The 15,853-nt window shown below is 44.5% G+C and overlaps 2 protein-coding genes across 25 annotated transcripts in view; one reads left to right on the top strand and one right to left on the bottom strand.

The window, feature by feature from the left end:
- The window catches only part of DST (dystonin), a 466,993-nt gene that overhangs the window by 59,352 nt on the left and 391,788 nt on the right, over window positions 1–15,853 (top strand). For 17 of the 24 annotated variants that reach the window (XM_006110983.5, XM_025182427.3, XM_075923642.2 and 14 more), the window contains exon 4: window positions 9,483–9,690. In XM_006110983.5, the coding sequence (XP_006111045.3) occupies window positions 9,483–9,690 (208 nt within the window). Of the gene's footprint in view, window positions 1–9,209; window positions 9,344–9,482; window positions 9,691–11,571; window positions 12,246–15,853 lie in introns of those variants that run through there. The other 7 variants (XM_006110987.4, XM_075923652.2, XM_075923651.2 and 4 more) reach the window with 5 other exon arrangements.
- Window positions 1,051–8,932, bottom strand: LOC142827797 (E3 SUMO-protein ligase ZBED1-like). Its single transcript, XM_075923663.2, has 2 exons — window positions 8,355–8,932; window positions 1,051–4,295 (listed from the first exon to the last, which is right to left on the bottom strand). Exon 2 carries the CDS (start codon window positions 4,232–4,234, stop codon window positions 2,468–2,470), a length of 1,767 nt encoding a protein of 588 aa, XP_075779778.2. The 5' UTR covers window positions 4,235–4,295; window positions 8,355–8,932; the 3' UTR covers window positions 1,051–2,467.

Here is a 15,853-nt window from a genome sequence, read left to right as displayed (position 1 = left end):
CAATGAAGGAAGATACTTATGTCAAGTTACTTGAGTCAGGCTTGCAGTCAAATGCAAAAATATATTAAACTGTACATGTTTGCTGTCAAGTTTTGAAGAAATACAGCTGACTGAAAAGGTGGAAAACACTGACTAAGAGCTCGGTACCACAATACTGACCCAGCTTATGACAGCAGTAGTCTCTTCTGCAGGAGCAGAGGAAATACTTTAATCTTCTCAGTTTATTCATCTGGTGCATCTAGCCCAGTCTGCCAACAGGGGTTAGTGCTAGATGTTTCAGAGGGAATGAATAGAGTAAGGTAATCATCAGATGATCCATATCCTGTCATCCCATTCCAGCTTCTGGCAGTCAGAAGTTTAGGGACTCCCAGAGCATGGAATTGCATCCCTGACCATCTTGGCTAGTAGCCACAGATGGACTTATCCTCCATGAACTTATTTAATTCTTTTTTGAGCTGAGTTATATTTTTGGCCCTGCAGAAATGTTTATTTCTGGCCATCCTTCCCCTCAGTCTTGGAGGGAAGCTACATCCCCTCAGTCTCATGACCCTAGCAAGGCAAGGGTTATCAAGGTAATTAGCAATTTCTAAGGTCCTCTAGGCAGGGTCAGGTGACAAGCAGTCCAGAGACATGGCTTCAAGTGGAGCAAGGCAGAATATCTAATAAGCTCAGGCCTTCAGGCAAGATGGATAGAGCCCTGTGCAGATACAAATATCTGCTCTTGAATATGGATATCTGTGATATCTGGGTATGTCTACACTACCACCCTAGTTCGAACTAGGGTGGTTAATGTAGGCATTCGAAGTTGCAAATGAAGCCCGGGATTTAAATATCCCGGGCTTCATTTGCATCTTGCCGGGCACCGCCATTTTTAAATCTCTGTTAGTGAGGACTCCGTGCCCGTGGCTACACGCGGCACGGAGTAGGTAGTTCGAATTAGGCTTTCTAATTCGAACTACCGTTACACCTCGTTCCATATTTAAATCCCGGGCTTCATTTGCAACTTTGAATGCCTACATTAACCATCCTAGTTCGAACTAGGGTGGTAGTGTAGACATACCCTCTGTGGCTGGACATTGGTATCCGCAGATCTGCAGGGCTCTACTCCTAAGAGACACTGTGACCAGAAGAAAGGAATGAGGCCCCATCATACCTATAAACCAATGCTTTGCACCAGCAGCTCCTTCCGAAAGTGCACCTGTATTGTCCTTGATCCCACCCCTACTTGAGATGTCACCTGTCTGTCTGGGGTGGAGCTGTGGGTGTTAAAGCCGCACTTCTGGGAGGAGCTGCTGGCATGGCACACTGGCTCCTTGGCACAATGTGACCATGTTCCTCTCCAGAGTGTAGAGCCCGGCAGAGCTGTATAGATATCCACATCAGTGGGTGGACATTTGTATCCGTGCGGGGCTCTGAAGAGGGAGTATCATGCAGTATAGGAGCTCAGGCTCTCAGGCAGGGTGGAGCACAGAACAGATCTCCTTACATCCTGGCTCTTGCAGCTAGCCGACAAATGCAGGCCTCTTGACCTAGAGTGGGGAGGCTGCCACTCCACGGCTGGGTTTGCAGCAGCAGAGTATGGTAACTTGAGCCCACCCTACTCCCCGGGACTCACCCAAGGGCCTAGCAGTGGCAGAGTGTTCCACCACTGGGTCAGCAGGGGTTCAGCAGAAGCACCCTGACCTGGATTCAGGCAATGACACAACCAGACACTACATTCTCCTTAAGGTATACCATTGGCTTGGAATCATCTTCTATCTCCCTGGGGTATACTGCTAATGACAGTTCCAGCAATTCATTTGCTTCCATTATGGCAGACATCTCTGGCAGTTTCTCTAGTCCTTGGTGCTGTAGCCGCCTCTGTATCGCTCAAGATCTAGCAATTGGTAAGAGGTGTCTGCCTCCTCCAGTCAACCTAGCCCAACTGAGCTTTGGGGCCCACGTTTTATATATTTCCTGTCCCTGCCCCTCTGCTTCCAGTGAGGTGTGCAGGGGTACTTCCCCATTAGTCTTGGAGGGAGTCCACACCCTCTCATTATAGGCCCTCAGATCATCCCATGGTAATGAATTACATAGGTTGACTCTACATTTTATGAAGAAGTTCTTTCTTGTGTTAGTTTTAGGGCTGTGAAATTATTAAAAAATGAATTGTAATTAGTTGCAAGATTAAAAATAGCTATTAATCATATAAGTGGATGTTTGTACATTTTCAAATATAGGGATTTCAATTACAATATAGAATACAAAGTATACAGTGCTCACTTTATGTTATTATTTTTTATTACAAATAATTGTATTGTAAAGAAGATAAAGAAAAGAGATAGTATTTTTCAGTTCACCTCATACAACTACTGTAGTGAAGCTCTTTATCACGAAAGTGTAGCTTACAAATGTAGAATTATTTTTTTATATACTGCACTCAAAAATAAAAGAATGGAAAACTTTTAGCATACAAGTCCACTCAGTCCTACTTCTTGTTCAGCCAATTGCTAAGACAAATAAGTTTGTTTACATTTACGGGAGATAATGCTGCTCGCTTTTTATGTACAATGTCACCTGAAAGTGAAAAGAGGTGCTCACATGGTACAACTGTAGCCGGCGTTGCAAGATATTTACGGGCCACATATGCTAAACATTCATATGTCCCTTCACGCTTCGACCACCATTGCAGAGGGCATGCTTCCATGCTGATGATGGATTCTGCTCGATAACGATCCAGAGCTGTGCAAACTGACACATGTTTATTTTTATCATCTGAGACAGATGCTATGAATGAAAGGTTGATTTTCTTTTTTGGTGGTTCTGTTTCTGTAGTTTCTGCATTGGAGTGTTGCTCTTTTAAGATTTCTGACAGCATGTCCCACACTTCATCCCTTTCAGATTTTGGAAGGCACTTCAGATGCTTAAATCTTGGGTCAAGTGCTGTAGCTATCTTTAGAAATCTCATATTGGTACCTTCTTTGTGTTTCATCAGATCTGCAATGAAAGTGTTCTTAAATTGAACAACATATGCTGGGTCATCATCTGAAACTTCCATAACACTAAATATATGGCAGAATACAGGTAAAACAACAGAGCAGGAGACATACAATTCTCCCCCAAGGATTTCAGTCACAAACCTGCAGGGCTTAAGTAGTGTTTCTAGCTTTTGCAGTTTTTCAAAATCTTTACCTGTTGGCAATGATAGTTTATGCTTTTGAAGAGCTAATGTGGCTGTGATAGCAGCTTTATTGCAAATCAGATGCTGAACCATACTCAATGTGGAGTTCCATCTGGTTGAAATATCTTGTACAAGAGGTTCTTGTGTCTGTCCATTTGCAGCTTGTTGTACTCCTAGCTCTGCACTGTTAGTTGGACTGTGTTTGAAATGGCCCACAATTTTTCTACATTTTTCCAGTATGTTTTCAAAACCACTATCACTGAGTGCTACTGTAATGGATCGCTGCAGGCTGTGAGCAATGCATGTCATATGTTCAAAAGGCATACAAGTGTCTGTGAACATATTATGTGCACTATCAGTACTAATTGTTGATACCTTTTCTTTAATATTCCATTCTTTTACAACATCCAAGAAACACTCTGCACACGATTCAGCATAATGTCTCTCTTCAATATCCATTGCTGTTAAAACAAATGACTGTAGTTTCCATGCAGCATCAATCAGGTGTGCTGTGACTTCAAGATAACTCTGATTGCTCAAGGAAGTCCAGTGATCCCCAGTCAAAGCAACAGCTGGTGCACTTTTCAGAAGCTCCAACTTTGAAGTCTTCTCGTTGTTATATTGATCATGTATTTGAGATGCAATGGTTCCTTCGGATGGCAAGGTATATGACTGATTGGAAGATACAATTTGAATAATATCTCTTAGCCCTCTGTCATTTACAATATTGAGTGGTCTGCAGTCCATAGCTATCCACTTTACGATAGCATTGGTTAAACTGTTGTATTTTGTTAGATCCATGGGCTTGCAGTGGTCCCAAAACTCTGTGGGTCTACTCTGTTGTGGCTGGTTGGATTCATTTGCTCTTGGTGGATTATCTGTAGCACAAGAACTGGAGGCAAAAGCATGTTTAGCACGTAAGTGGTACTGCAGACTCGAAGTACTTCGATGGTATTGGAACTCAGCCTTGCAATAGTTACAGATAACCGTCTTTTTATCCAGAGAACCATCTGGAAGTTTTTTAAAAATAAACTTCCCATTCAAAAGTCCTGATCTTTTGGTCCTTTGCTCCATTCAGTTTTTCTGATATTTAATCATTCTGGATCATGAGAGCATAGTAGAACTGTGCCAATGTCTGCAATAATTAAAGATAATCAATATATATTTATGTCTTGTTCTAAAGAGTCTTTGCTGTCAGTATGGAAATATTTTACCTCAGTATTTTAGCATTCAATAGGGCAGAGAATTGTGCAAGAGTCTTTTGTTTTTCCTGCTGCTGCTGGATTAGCCATTATTATGTGTGTATATATATAATTTTGTATGGATCTCCATTAGAGGAGTCTTGGCTCCTTGAAGGGGGAAGATTTTTATCTGACAATATCAGTATTCTGGGGCTGGAAGGGGTGTGAGTTGTGCAGAAGGGTGGATTCTTAATACTGCCGCTGTTGGGTTGGGTTGGGTTTCTTCTGAGTTCACCAGGCTCACTCCTGTCCAAAGAGGAAGAGTTTCACCTTAGAAATCTGCATTCAGTGTTCAGGAAGGACAGGAAGAGTGTGGGAGTAAGGGTTATTTCAAAAGAAGGGTTTTCTTTTGAAATAACCGCGTATACGCAGCGTTTCTTTTTTCGAAATAGCGCCTGGTCGCGATTATGCAAATGAAGCGTGGGAAATTCAAATATGCGCTTCATTTACAATTTTGTTTCGATCTTTTGTTCGAAAAAGGAATACAATGTAGACATACCCTATGTGATATCTCTCACTTCTCTCTCAGAAGGCCTGGTGTTTGGGAATTAGGCAAGAGGGAATTTACCTCAGTAGAGCAGTTACCTCTGTAGAGCAGTGCTGCATTGGCCTCAGGAAAAATGTCATCCTGGGTGACCCTGTATTTTGCACCCCGGGCTCTTCTGGACATCCCTGTTGCCCTGGTCCCCATGGACTCCCCCGTCCCTCCATTGCTCTGGTGCTGTGGTCTTCTCACTCCGTCATTACCTCCCCTTAATCTCCAGGCCCTGCTGCCTCCTTTCCTGCGCTTAATTTGTATTGAAAGAGGTCCCAGGGCTGAGCCCCAGCACAAATTAAGCACTGGCTTTGCCTTGCTGCTGTGGATTGTGGTACATGGTACTTAGTTGCCTGTAGCTCAGGGGTGGACAATAATTTTAGAAGGGGGGGACACTTCACAAATTTTTGAAGTGGCCCCAGGCCACCCCAGAAGAGGTGAGGCCCTGGATGGTAGGAGCAGTGCAAGGACAGTTCCATGCTGCCCCCCCCCCCCCCCCCCACAGACCCTTATTGGCCTGTGGGTGGAGGGAGTGCGTGAAGTTTTTGCCCCTTGCCTGTTGGTGCCTAGAAAGAATCGCCAGCTGTTCTGAATTGCTGGTGGTTCCCGCTAGGCACCTGTGCCCCTGGCGGCGGGAGGAGACTTCATGTGCTCCTTTCCCCCCCGCCCCCAAGCCAATAAGAACCTTGGAGCAGGGGAGCACGTAAAGTCCCTCACCCCCCTGCCTCTGGGCTTGTCCTGTAAGCACATGCGGCACCAAGATTGAATCGCCAGGTGTTCAAAATATAGGAGGCCCCTGCTTTATGACAGCCCGATTTATGACCCCCCTACACACTTATGACCTTTTCCGTAAGTGCGGAAGAGGCCGAAATAGTCTGACTTATATCTTCAGCCCCATATTTATGACACCTGTTGTAAATGTGAGCTTGAGTTATGACGCCCCCGACTTGCGACGCTATCACTGGAACCGATTGTGTCACAAGTTGGGGGCAGCCTGTAGCTGGCATTTCACTCTAGGCACCATGTGCCCCTGGTGGGGGGAGGAGACTTTGCGCGCTCCCCCATCCCGTGGTCTCGATTGGCCTGAGAGCGGGGGAGTGGCAGGATGGCCACAGGCTGGATCAATCCGCTTGGCAGGCCGGATCTGGCCCCCAGGGGCTCTCTTACACACCCCTGCGGTAGCTCAGAGTGGGCTCTATGCTGTAATACAGGGGCTGCATCTTTCCGGAGCCCCTGGCTATCCCACAGCCTTCTAGCCACTCTAGGGACACCAGTTCAGATTCTGATTTGGCATGAGAATCTCTGTGCGTGTGTGTGTGTTGGGGGAGCGGGGGTGGAAGTGTGTGTTAGGGGAACGTTGCCTCCTTAACCAGAGTACTCACAAACCTGAATACTTTTTCAGTCAATAGCAGCTGTTTTTGGCAGCACTCATTCCTGAGCCAGCAGCCAGGGCTGTCCCTAGGGGGTCACAAGGCCTGAGGCAACCCCCTTTCCCTAGTACCGCAGACATGGGACCCAGAGCAACCTTCTTTGCCACAGGCCCCACCCCTCCCCTATTCCATCCCTTCTCCATCTCTTCCCCAGCTCTGCCCCTTCTCTGATCCCACTATGATCCTTCCTGCACCTGCCCCTTCCCGTGAGCAACGCAAGCCAGGGAGTTACTGGGGTGCCTGGCATATGGCTGCAGCAGAGGCTGATCTCCCCACTCACTGTAGCCGCAATTATTCATAATTTTGTAACATAAAAGATAAATATTAAGAATCTGAATAAATGTAAATGAAGGTATGATTCCTTAAATATGTGTTTATCCTCCTGGTTATGTAAAAAACAAGAAGTATCAAAAATTTAGTGTAAATGTTATATTTAGTTACAAATCAATGTGTTTCAGTGGTTAGCAACGAATGAGAGCCAACCTTCTTTAAAAAAAAAAAAACAATGTAGAATATGCATAAACAACTAGAAGTCCTGTGGGCACCTTATAGACTAACAGATTTATTGGAGCATAATAGCTTTTGTGGGCAAAGACCTACTTCATCAGATGCAGATGTAGAGTATGATTCAAATCAAAGATTTCTTACTTTATGTTTTAACTCAGAGGTGGCTTGCCTGGATCCAGCCTCCAAGGCTCATGCCCTCTCCCCTCCCCCCAGCATTGGGGAGCCTGCACTGGCGCTCCAGGTCCTTCCCTCAAAGCTGGAGTACACAATATCTGCTAGGCTGGGTCCACTTAGATGTGGGAGTAGAATGTAGGGAATGTCTTTTTTTTCAGTTGGGGCCACGGCAGTGAAGGTTTTTTGCTTGCTTGTTTGATTTTTGTTTCTCACATGTGTGTGGCCCCTGACTGACTTTTCTGTGAGTCAGTGGCCCTTGACCCAAAAAAGGTTCCCTACCCCTCATTTAAATCATGATTAAAACTGGTGATTTCAGTGTAAACCCTCTAGCCATCTGCATAGCTATGTGAGGAAGCTGAAATGGAGGCAGGTCCACTGTGTGTAGGAGCAAATGGGATAAGTGGATACCAAGCAGGTTGGACATTGCTAGGAACCATGGAATGGCTCCTTGAGGGGTTCTTTCCATGTTAGTTGCAGAAAAGCCTTTAAAGCTAAGATCAGGCCAGGAGACACTGAACTCATGCCTTCTAGTAACTACTGATTAAACCTCCTTACTCCTGTAGGGGTGGATACTGTACCTCTATTTTGTAGTTTTGTGGGAAGAATGGTATTTATTATGCGTACTACAGGATTTTACCTGCACCAACACAAATTGCAGAATCATACCTCTGATTAGATCTCTGAAGCTTTCTAACTCTCAACACTGTATTGGGAGAACAGTTCAAAACTATTGTTCTGTATGCAATATTTGTTCTGTACTTTAACACAGACCTCAGTACAATGATAGAAAAGAGGGCCAGAGTATACTTGATTATGATCACCCACTAATGTTTGTTCCCCCTTTTATTTAGTTTTATTTAACTGTGAATGATTGCAATTTAGGCTGCAGCATAACATTTTCATTGCATTATTTAATCAGTTATGATTCTGGGTTGTGCAGTTTTCATTTTTTTAAAATGCCTAAAATGCCAATCTAAATAATAATCTATCTAGTCAACCAATGCATGATTACAGTGAAAATGCATAGAAAAACATTTCAGAAAGTGAAAGAGAAAATATCAGTAATCAGGGAGCCACAATGCATTATGTTTCATTCAATAAGGACACAGCTCAAGCCCTTCTAGAGAAGACAGGCAGCCATAAAACAAATCTAAAATATCAGCAGGCATTTCTATATTCAGTTTCCTGATCCAACAAACTGTGGAGTCTAGAAGGGTGGAAGATGGATTCTAGAAAGCAAATAATACTAATGTAGAATAAACCAAGTTGAGAATAAGGTGCCATGAAAAAATTAATGCAAATCATACCCTGGGTTGGAGCCAGATTACACAGCGAGAGAACTATTGTATATCACCATCTTGAATCAGCAAGTATAGGCATTGTTTTCCATCAGGTGCACTGGCGTATTCCTAAATATCCTCAAGTAGGAAATGCAGAGATACAAATAGGAAAGCAAACGATCCTGCATCAGCTCTCCAGCAGCTGTGTTTGAGGGTCGATCCTGAAGGTTTGTTTACCAAACCACCAAATGTAAACTAAAGCGCTACCATTTAAGCATCTCATTTTCCCACTTCCTCTAGTACGATAGGGAAGTCAGAAATGGCACCGCCGGTTCATGTCCCTTCGCTCCATCATTTTTATTCTTGGCAGTGATCTGGTTCCGGGCAACGGCTGTCTGCTCTGTTTATTAGAAAATATAAACAGGCATAGAGGATATAAACCGAGATCAAACGTTTGTTTACTGAAGCTGTCTCGACAGAAAACTGCTAAAAACCGCCCTTTGTACACCCAATGACTTTGAGAAGAGGCTGTTCTGAGAAACACACTCCCTCCCTCCCTTCTCATCAATGCACTTTCTCTGGCAATTTGCTGCTCTGAAGAAACAACAAGGGCTAGAAAAGGGAGTCCCGCAAGAATGCAAGTGCAGGAGACTTACCAGGGTGTGGCTTCGAAAATCTACTTGCAGTAACAAAGGCTCAGCATCCTGCGTTTGTTGAGTGGGTTTTTTTTTAAAGATAGAGTTACATTAATGATTTAACCAGCAGCCTGATGATGGTAAATCTTTTCCTTAGCCTGGCGGGGGAGCCAAATGCTATCAGTTTCTAACCGGGAAGGCTTTTGTTGTTGCTGGGTTTATTGTTGGGCAAGTCCGAGGATCATTTGTGAGGTGGTTGCCTGACCGCAGGCCACGCTTCTGCATAAAAATCCTCCTAAATGGACTGTCACTAAATCAGGGTATTTTGGGGGTACCATCTGTGGAGTTACGTGCGCGCGCGCACACATACACACAACGATGGTGAGCGACCTATCCTTTCGGTGTTTTTATTTTTCTGTGGGGTGTTTGTAAAACAGTCTAGGCGGACTGGGTTGCCTGTATGGAGATCACACTATATACTGTATATCCATGCAGTCAATGTGTATCTCTCATTCTGCAGAGCTCTGGAAACGCCTCCTACCGATGCTCCATGTCTTCCTCTGCGGATTTCTCGGATGAAGATGATTTCAGCCAAAAATCTGGCTCCTTGTCACCGGCACCGGGGGACACACTGCCCTGGAACTTGCCGAAACATGAGCGATCCAAGCGGAAAATTCAAGGCGGCTCCGTGCTGGATCCAGCCGAGAGAGCGGTGCTTAGGATAGCCGGTAAGACCAGGCTCCAGGCAGCCAGACGAGAGACTCACCATTCTTGCATGTGCCCACATATCAGGGGCTTGCATGAGAGATCGTGGCAAAGATTTATGTCGGGGGTGGGGGCTCGTTCATTGGCTTTGTGAACAAAGCCTTTCAAAATCCTGTAGGTTCGTGGAGTGATGACTAAGCTATTTGGCCGTGTTTTCCGGTTGGGTGAATTAATGCTTGTGGGAAAGTGGGAAAAGATGAAATATGTGCAGGTGCGCCCATTAAACTTTCATGCGAAAACGCATTAGCCGTGAGTAGCTCATTCGCAATAACCCTGGTGATTTCATATTATGTCTGCTTGGTCGGTGTACACAAAGGCAGACAGAGCACTCTTTATTGTCTTTTGTGCCTTAATGGCAGAGAGGCTGCCTTAAATGCATGGGCAGGCTGCGATCATCCAGTTGGTGTCTATCCTTCTTTTAGACGGTGTATGTTGTGACAACAGTGTAAATGTGTAGAACAGCTCTTTGTCCGTGTACTCATATTGGGGCCGTGCTGCTTAGGAATAATATAGGAGAGGCACTCGATGGAATAATGTAGGAGAGGCACTAATGTTTTCTGGTATGTGGATGGCCACTTTACACTGGCAACGGATGGCACTGAAATAGAAGAGATGCCTTTGCTGGAAGTTGACAACGCAGCGTGTAAATTAATTCTGGTTCGTTGTTTGGTGTATCATCCCTTCCCTCTTCGGGGCTTATTTCAAAGACATTTTCACCTAATGGGACGATTATGGGGATGCAATGGCTCGGCCCCTCTGTGGGGATGGCGTAGCAAAGCTCTTTCCTCCCTCCTCATCCCGCTTAGTAATCACCGCCCTTAGCCACCGGCACAATGCAGAACCAGGGTTACTCCAGCCCCCGTCTCTTAGGGACGAGCCTCGTTGTAAGATCTCTTCTGGCTACCGCTGGTGCCTGGGAATCGGGCAGATACAAACATCCGCCCGCGTGGGTCTCATCAGAGTGCTCGGAAACACAATCGCCTGCGTCCTACCACGGCGGCTTGTCGTCTCCCCCCGCCCCCTCCGGACGCACTGGTAGCTTTGCTCGGCCGGAGGAGGGGAAATGCAAGGAGAGGGATTAAAGCGTTGATGGCGAGGCAGGGCTGGTTTGGACACCACGCAGCTGCACATTTGTGGAAAGCTTGTGGGGAGGGAGCAGCCTGGAGCGTGGGTCTTGCGCTCGGGGGAGGGGAGTGGGGAGCTGGGGAAGACACGTGTGTTGCACGGCGGGGTCAGGGCGCCCGGGGTGCGGAGCGGCACAGGGCCCCTGGAGGGCTTTGCAGTGTGCAGGGCAGCAGGGCCCAGCACAGCCAACAGGCGCGCGGATCGCGGGCCCGAGGCGGGAGGAGGCACAGGCGCAGTTAGCACCGGGGCACTGACATGCGGCGCGCTGTGTCTGTGCATGAGCGATGGGGACACCTGCAGCAGCGCGAGCCCCTGGCGCGCCATCCCGCGGCCGGGCAACTCCAGCAAGAGGTCGGAGCCGAGGGTGGCCAAGAGCTGCTCCTGCTACCGAGCATCCCTAAGACAACTGCTCCGCTCCGCGGGAACCCGCCCCCGGGCGCTGCGGGCTGCCAGCCTGTCCAGTCACTTGCATCCCTTGGTGGTTCAACAGAAACCTCTGCCCCAGCGTGCCACGTGTGTGCCTGGGCGGGGGGGGGGGGGGGGGGGGCACTGGCGGAGGAGAGGTGCGGGTGGAGGTAGCAGCCTCCTGCACCCAGGCTGCCGGGGGTGGGGGTGGGGGGGAGTAGGGCGGCTTCCCGATAGTTTTTTTGTGGAAATCAAGACAATGAAAGCGGCCTCGCCAGAGAAGGCTGAAGAGCGGGGGGAAGCCCAGGCAGCTGGCGAGTCCTCAGCAGAATCCTACTGAGCTTTGGAGAGAGAAGCCGGGCCAGGCCCGCCCCGCAGAACTATTAAACCAGAGCCAGAAAGGGAGCCAGACGCTAGGGGAGGGGATGACGTACAGAAAAGGCTGCTGCTGCAGTTCTTATTCAGCAAAAGCCCTGAATGCGTTTGCACAAGTGGGGCCTGCAGCACAAGCGAGCCCTAAATGATCGCCTAGGAGTGATGTATCTGTCAGGAGGGAAGAAATGTTTCCATGAAGACTGGGAGAGGGAGCAGCTGGAGGTCACCTCCATGGCCAGGCCGTGGCGCCCATGGTGTCCTGGAGCTGCTGCAGCCCTGGCTGCCTTCCTGCTCTCAGGCCGTTAGCCGAGCGCAGAGATTTGCTGTTAATGAAATCCGAGAGGAAGCCCTTGCTATTGGAGCCACACACATGCTCACACACCGCTCGGGAGGGGGGAATGGGCGTTTCCTCGGACAGCTTTCATAGCACCCCTCCCTCCTCCCTCCAGCCTTTTTTGCAGTTCCCAAGGCTTCGTGCTGTCTGCAGCCTTGGAGTGAACTGGTCAGTGTTACCCTCCAGCCATGGCTGGTTACCTCTCCCCTGGTGCTTATTACTATGCCGAAGAACAGGAATACCTACAGGCTTATGAAGATGTCTTGGAGAGATACAAAGGTACGCTAAATTAGCGCTGCAGCATGAGGCATACGTGGGTTTATTAGGTACATGCTAAGTGTAGGGCTTACTTTAAATAGCACTGGTGGTTACAAGTAAACAAGGGACAGGAGCAGCCATAATCAGGATCAGGTCTTCTGGATATCTGCTGTTCTAGTCCACTACCAACAAGAGTGCAGTCGAAGATACTGTACTAAAACGCCCTTAAGACCAGATCCACTGTCTCCAGGAGAGCGTCATTTCTTACGGAGCTGTCTGTTGCTTTCTTTCACTAAAGAGCTTTAAGTGACACTGTCCTTTTGCTGCGTGTGATGCCATCACTGACATTTCAATGAGATTATTACTCTACTGTCTGATGTTTGTCTGGGATGAGAACCGTTTTCTCTGTTTTTCAGTAAATAAAACAGTATTCTGTGGTCCTAATGAATCCAGTGAAATATGCGTTATCTTTATTGCCAATACTGCTTTAAACAAAAAACCACCATTTTAAATATCCATTTGATCTTAACGTTCTAATATATGTTGTTCTTTTCTGTAATGTCCAGAATGACAGCTTTATGCAACATTGTGAAGCATTTTCATTTAGTACTTGAAGAACCTTTCTAATGTTCATAACATATTCAGTTTATTCTATTAGAAATGTTAATTGTATTATTTCCTTATTTTTGATTGTACAGAAAAAGTACATAGGACACATCATTATTTTCTATTTCAGTGCATTTTTAATATTAAATCTTAAAAACGAGATCAAAGTAATGTTTAAGATCTAATCTTAATTAATAAGAGATGGAATTAGAATGAATCTTCATTCTGAAAATAGTTCCGAGGTGCACATTGCAATGTATTTGGTGTTTGCTGTTTGGAATCCTTTTGCAACATATGGGGACAAGGCTTGCTAGATGGTTTCAATTTTATATAATTTTTTATTTTATTTATATATTTTATATTCAGTTTTGATTTTGTGGTTTTAAGATACCCAACAATAAATTTAGAAAAAGTTATAAGAGTGGTTTAAGCTACCAAATTACCACTGACTTTAATGGGAGTGGCATAGTTAAATCAGTTTTATATGAAGATGTCATGGTTAATTTTATTCTATCCTAAAAATGAAATTATTTTCAAACGTGATTCATCAGGGCTGAGAGTACTTTTATACCTGTTCAATTCTAAATCATGTATTATTATAGTCTATTGTGTCAATGCACATGTTCCCTAGATGTACTGTCTCTGTACTAAAATGCATCAGAACATTTCAAAGGAGAAATAATTATTGTGTATATTAGATCTTTTTAAGAAAGGAAATTCTTGGTCTATTATATTTTTTCATCATCTAAAGTGATTCATACATATTTCAGGCTATTTTTTTCCAAATGTTCATTTTAAAGTAAGTAGGCTATGTTCAAATTACTAAATCAAAAGTATTGAAAACCCTAAAATTAATATTTATTTTTCGCTGATGTGATTTAAAATTTAGATGAACAGATTTAAATTTGAATTTGATAAAAAAGCAAATTTGCTCCTAGAGACAGATGTATAGCTTTCAATTTAGATACATGGTCACTTGATAAACTCAGGACAATTCATAATGAATATCTTATCCTTAAGTCACAGGACAAGATGATGACATCTTGAAGTCCCTTCCGGTTCTAGTATTCAGTGATTTTAGGGCTTGATTGTACAGTCATAAGTCCCCTGATTTTACTGTGAGTTTTGCCTAAGTAAGGCCTACAAGATTTGGTCCTTACCTGTGGGAGGATTTGTGCAGGGGTAACTCAACCTTTTTCTTTCTGAGCCCCTCTCCCCCACAACACGCTGTAAAAACTCCACGACCCACCTGTGCCACAACAACAGTTTTTCTACACATCCAGTAAGACATTACTGGTGAGAGGAAGTTACAAGCAGGGCAACTACCTGGGGCTCCAAAAAGCAAATTTGCTTGGGTTCAGCTTTCTGTCCTGGGCTCCTGCAAGCTGCAATGACAGCTTTGCTCTCTGGCTTATATTGGAGGCCCCCAATCCTGCTTGGGTCCCTCCCTCACGGGGGCTCTAGACTCCTGGATGAGAACCAGTTATCACGCCTAATGTCATTACCTGACAGAAACTTCCCCTATTATCACCCCTATGTCATTACCTCACAGAAACTAACCTTCTCCCCCACCCTGTTCTAAAATTTGAATTGTCAATTTCACATGCGTTCATTTTTTTGATTGTATCACTTTGGTATATATGGTTGTGTCGATTTTCTTCCACATATCTGAGGAAGTGGGTCTGGCCCACGAAAGCTCATCACCTAATAAACTATCTTGTTAGTCTTTAAAGTGCTACATAGTTCTGTCTTTTGTTTCAGCTACACCAGGCTGACACCGTTGCATCTCTATCACTGGATTAGTGGATGCTGATACAGTAGACTCCTAGGGCTAGTTAACATATTTGTTTTTAGTATATTCTAGAATTGTTGACGTTTGTTATCTTATCTGTGAAGAGGGAGAAAGGGTGCATTTATATTGGATGTTAAAAGATGTCAAACTCTTTAAAATGTTTAAATTTAAAAGTTTTCCATTTCTTTGTTTTCATTTTGTGGGTGGTTCTTCATTTATTTAACTCATCAATATACAGTACTTGGTAGTTTATTACATACAATCACTGGGGAAAAGGGTAAAGATTTTAGTTTGTTTTAATAATGAAACATTGGGAAACTGGAAAATACATTGAAAAATAATGTGTTTTCAAGCCGGTTATGATTTATCATCAGAGTCCCAGTAGTATGACTTCACTACAGTGATTGTTATCCTGATGACTTGCTATGGGAGCTGATCTAATCAGAAAAGAATTGCTGCAATATTATGCATTAAACAGGGAGTGTCATTTCACCAAATTTTGAAAGAAACTGATTTATTTTTTTAAGCAAGTATGCAATCTAGTAACTTCCTTTTGCTTTTTCATGGTGAAGAGTCTTAATTACTTATTTTAATTGAAATATTTTTCTTGCTTTTAGGAAATAAGAGTGCATTCATTTGGGACATTATCAGGGTGCCAAATTATCTATGCCCCAGCTGTTGAATACTGTAACTAGAAGAGTCAGCTGTAGAAAATGCATTGCCTGTTTTGGAAGGCATGGAATCATATGATGCTGTGTCATTAAGAAGTTTTGGCTATTTGATTTAGAAAAAGAGGAATAAAAAACACAAGTACTGTTAAAGTGTAACTGTGAAATTTTAATCTTCACCTTTTTTATAGCCAGGATAGACCACAGTTCTGGAAGACCTTACACAAACAAGAACTTGATTGCTTTAACAATTGAAACTAAGGTATTTTGTGTGTCTTTCAAATGCTGTCTTAGGCTGTAACACTAAATAATTGGGCAACTGTTCACTAAATCAGAGGTGGCACAGAAGAGCTGTTTGTTGTGGTAGAAAAAGGCGTTGTGTTCTGATTCTTGGTCAGTTCAGTCTCTGAGTAGTCAGTTGTCTCTGGCCATCCTTTTTTAATTTTTTTTCTTGCTCCTTATAAAGCTGATTCACAGTAGAATTTCTAAAGCCTTCTGATGGAAAAAAATCACATTATCTCAGCTGATACAGAAATCATATTGAATAAAAGCACTTATTCATG

This window comes from Pelodiscus sinensis, chromosome 3 (assembly GCF_052426305.1).
Source record: "Pelodiscus sinensis isolate ZL-2025 chromosome 3, ASM5242630v1, whole genome shotgun sequence".
Lineage (NCBI taxonomy): Eukaryota > Metazoa > Chordata > Testudines > Trionychidae > Pelodiscus > Pelodiscus sinensis.
This window is presented reverse-complemented; position numbering and strand designations above follow the sequence as displayed.

What these genes read in the sequence shown, in the direction of transcription:
- LOC142827797 (XM_075923663.2), bottom strand. Translation starts at nt 4,234, where the DNA reads ATGGAGCAAAGGACCAAAAGATCAGGACTTTTGAATGGGAAGTTTATT.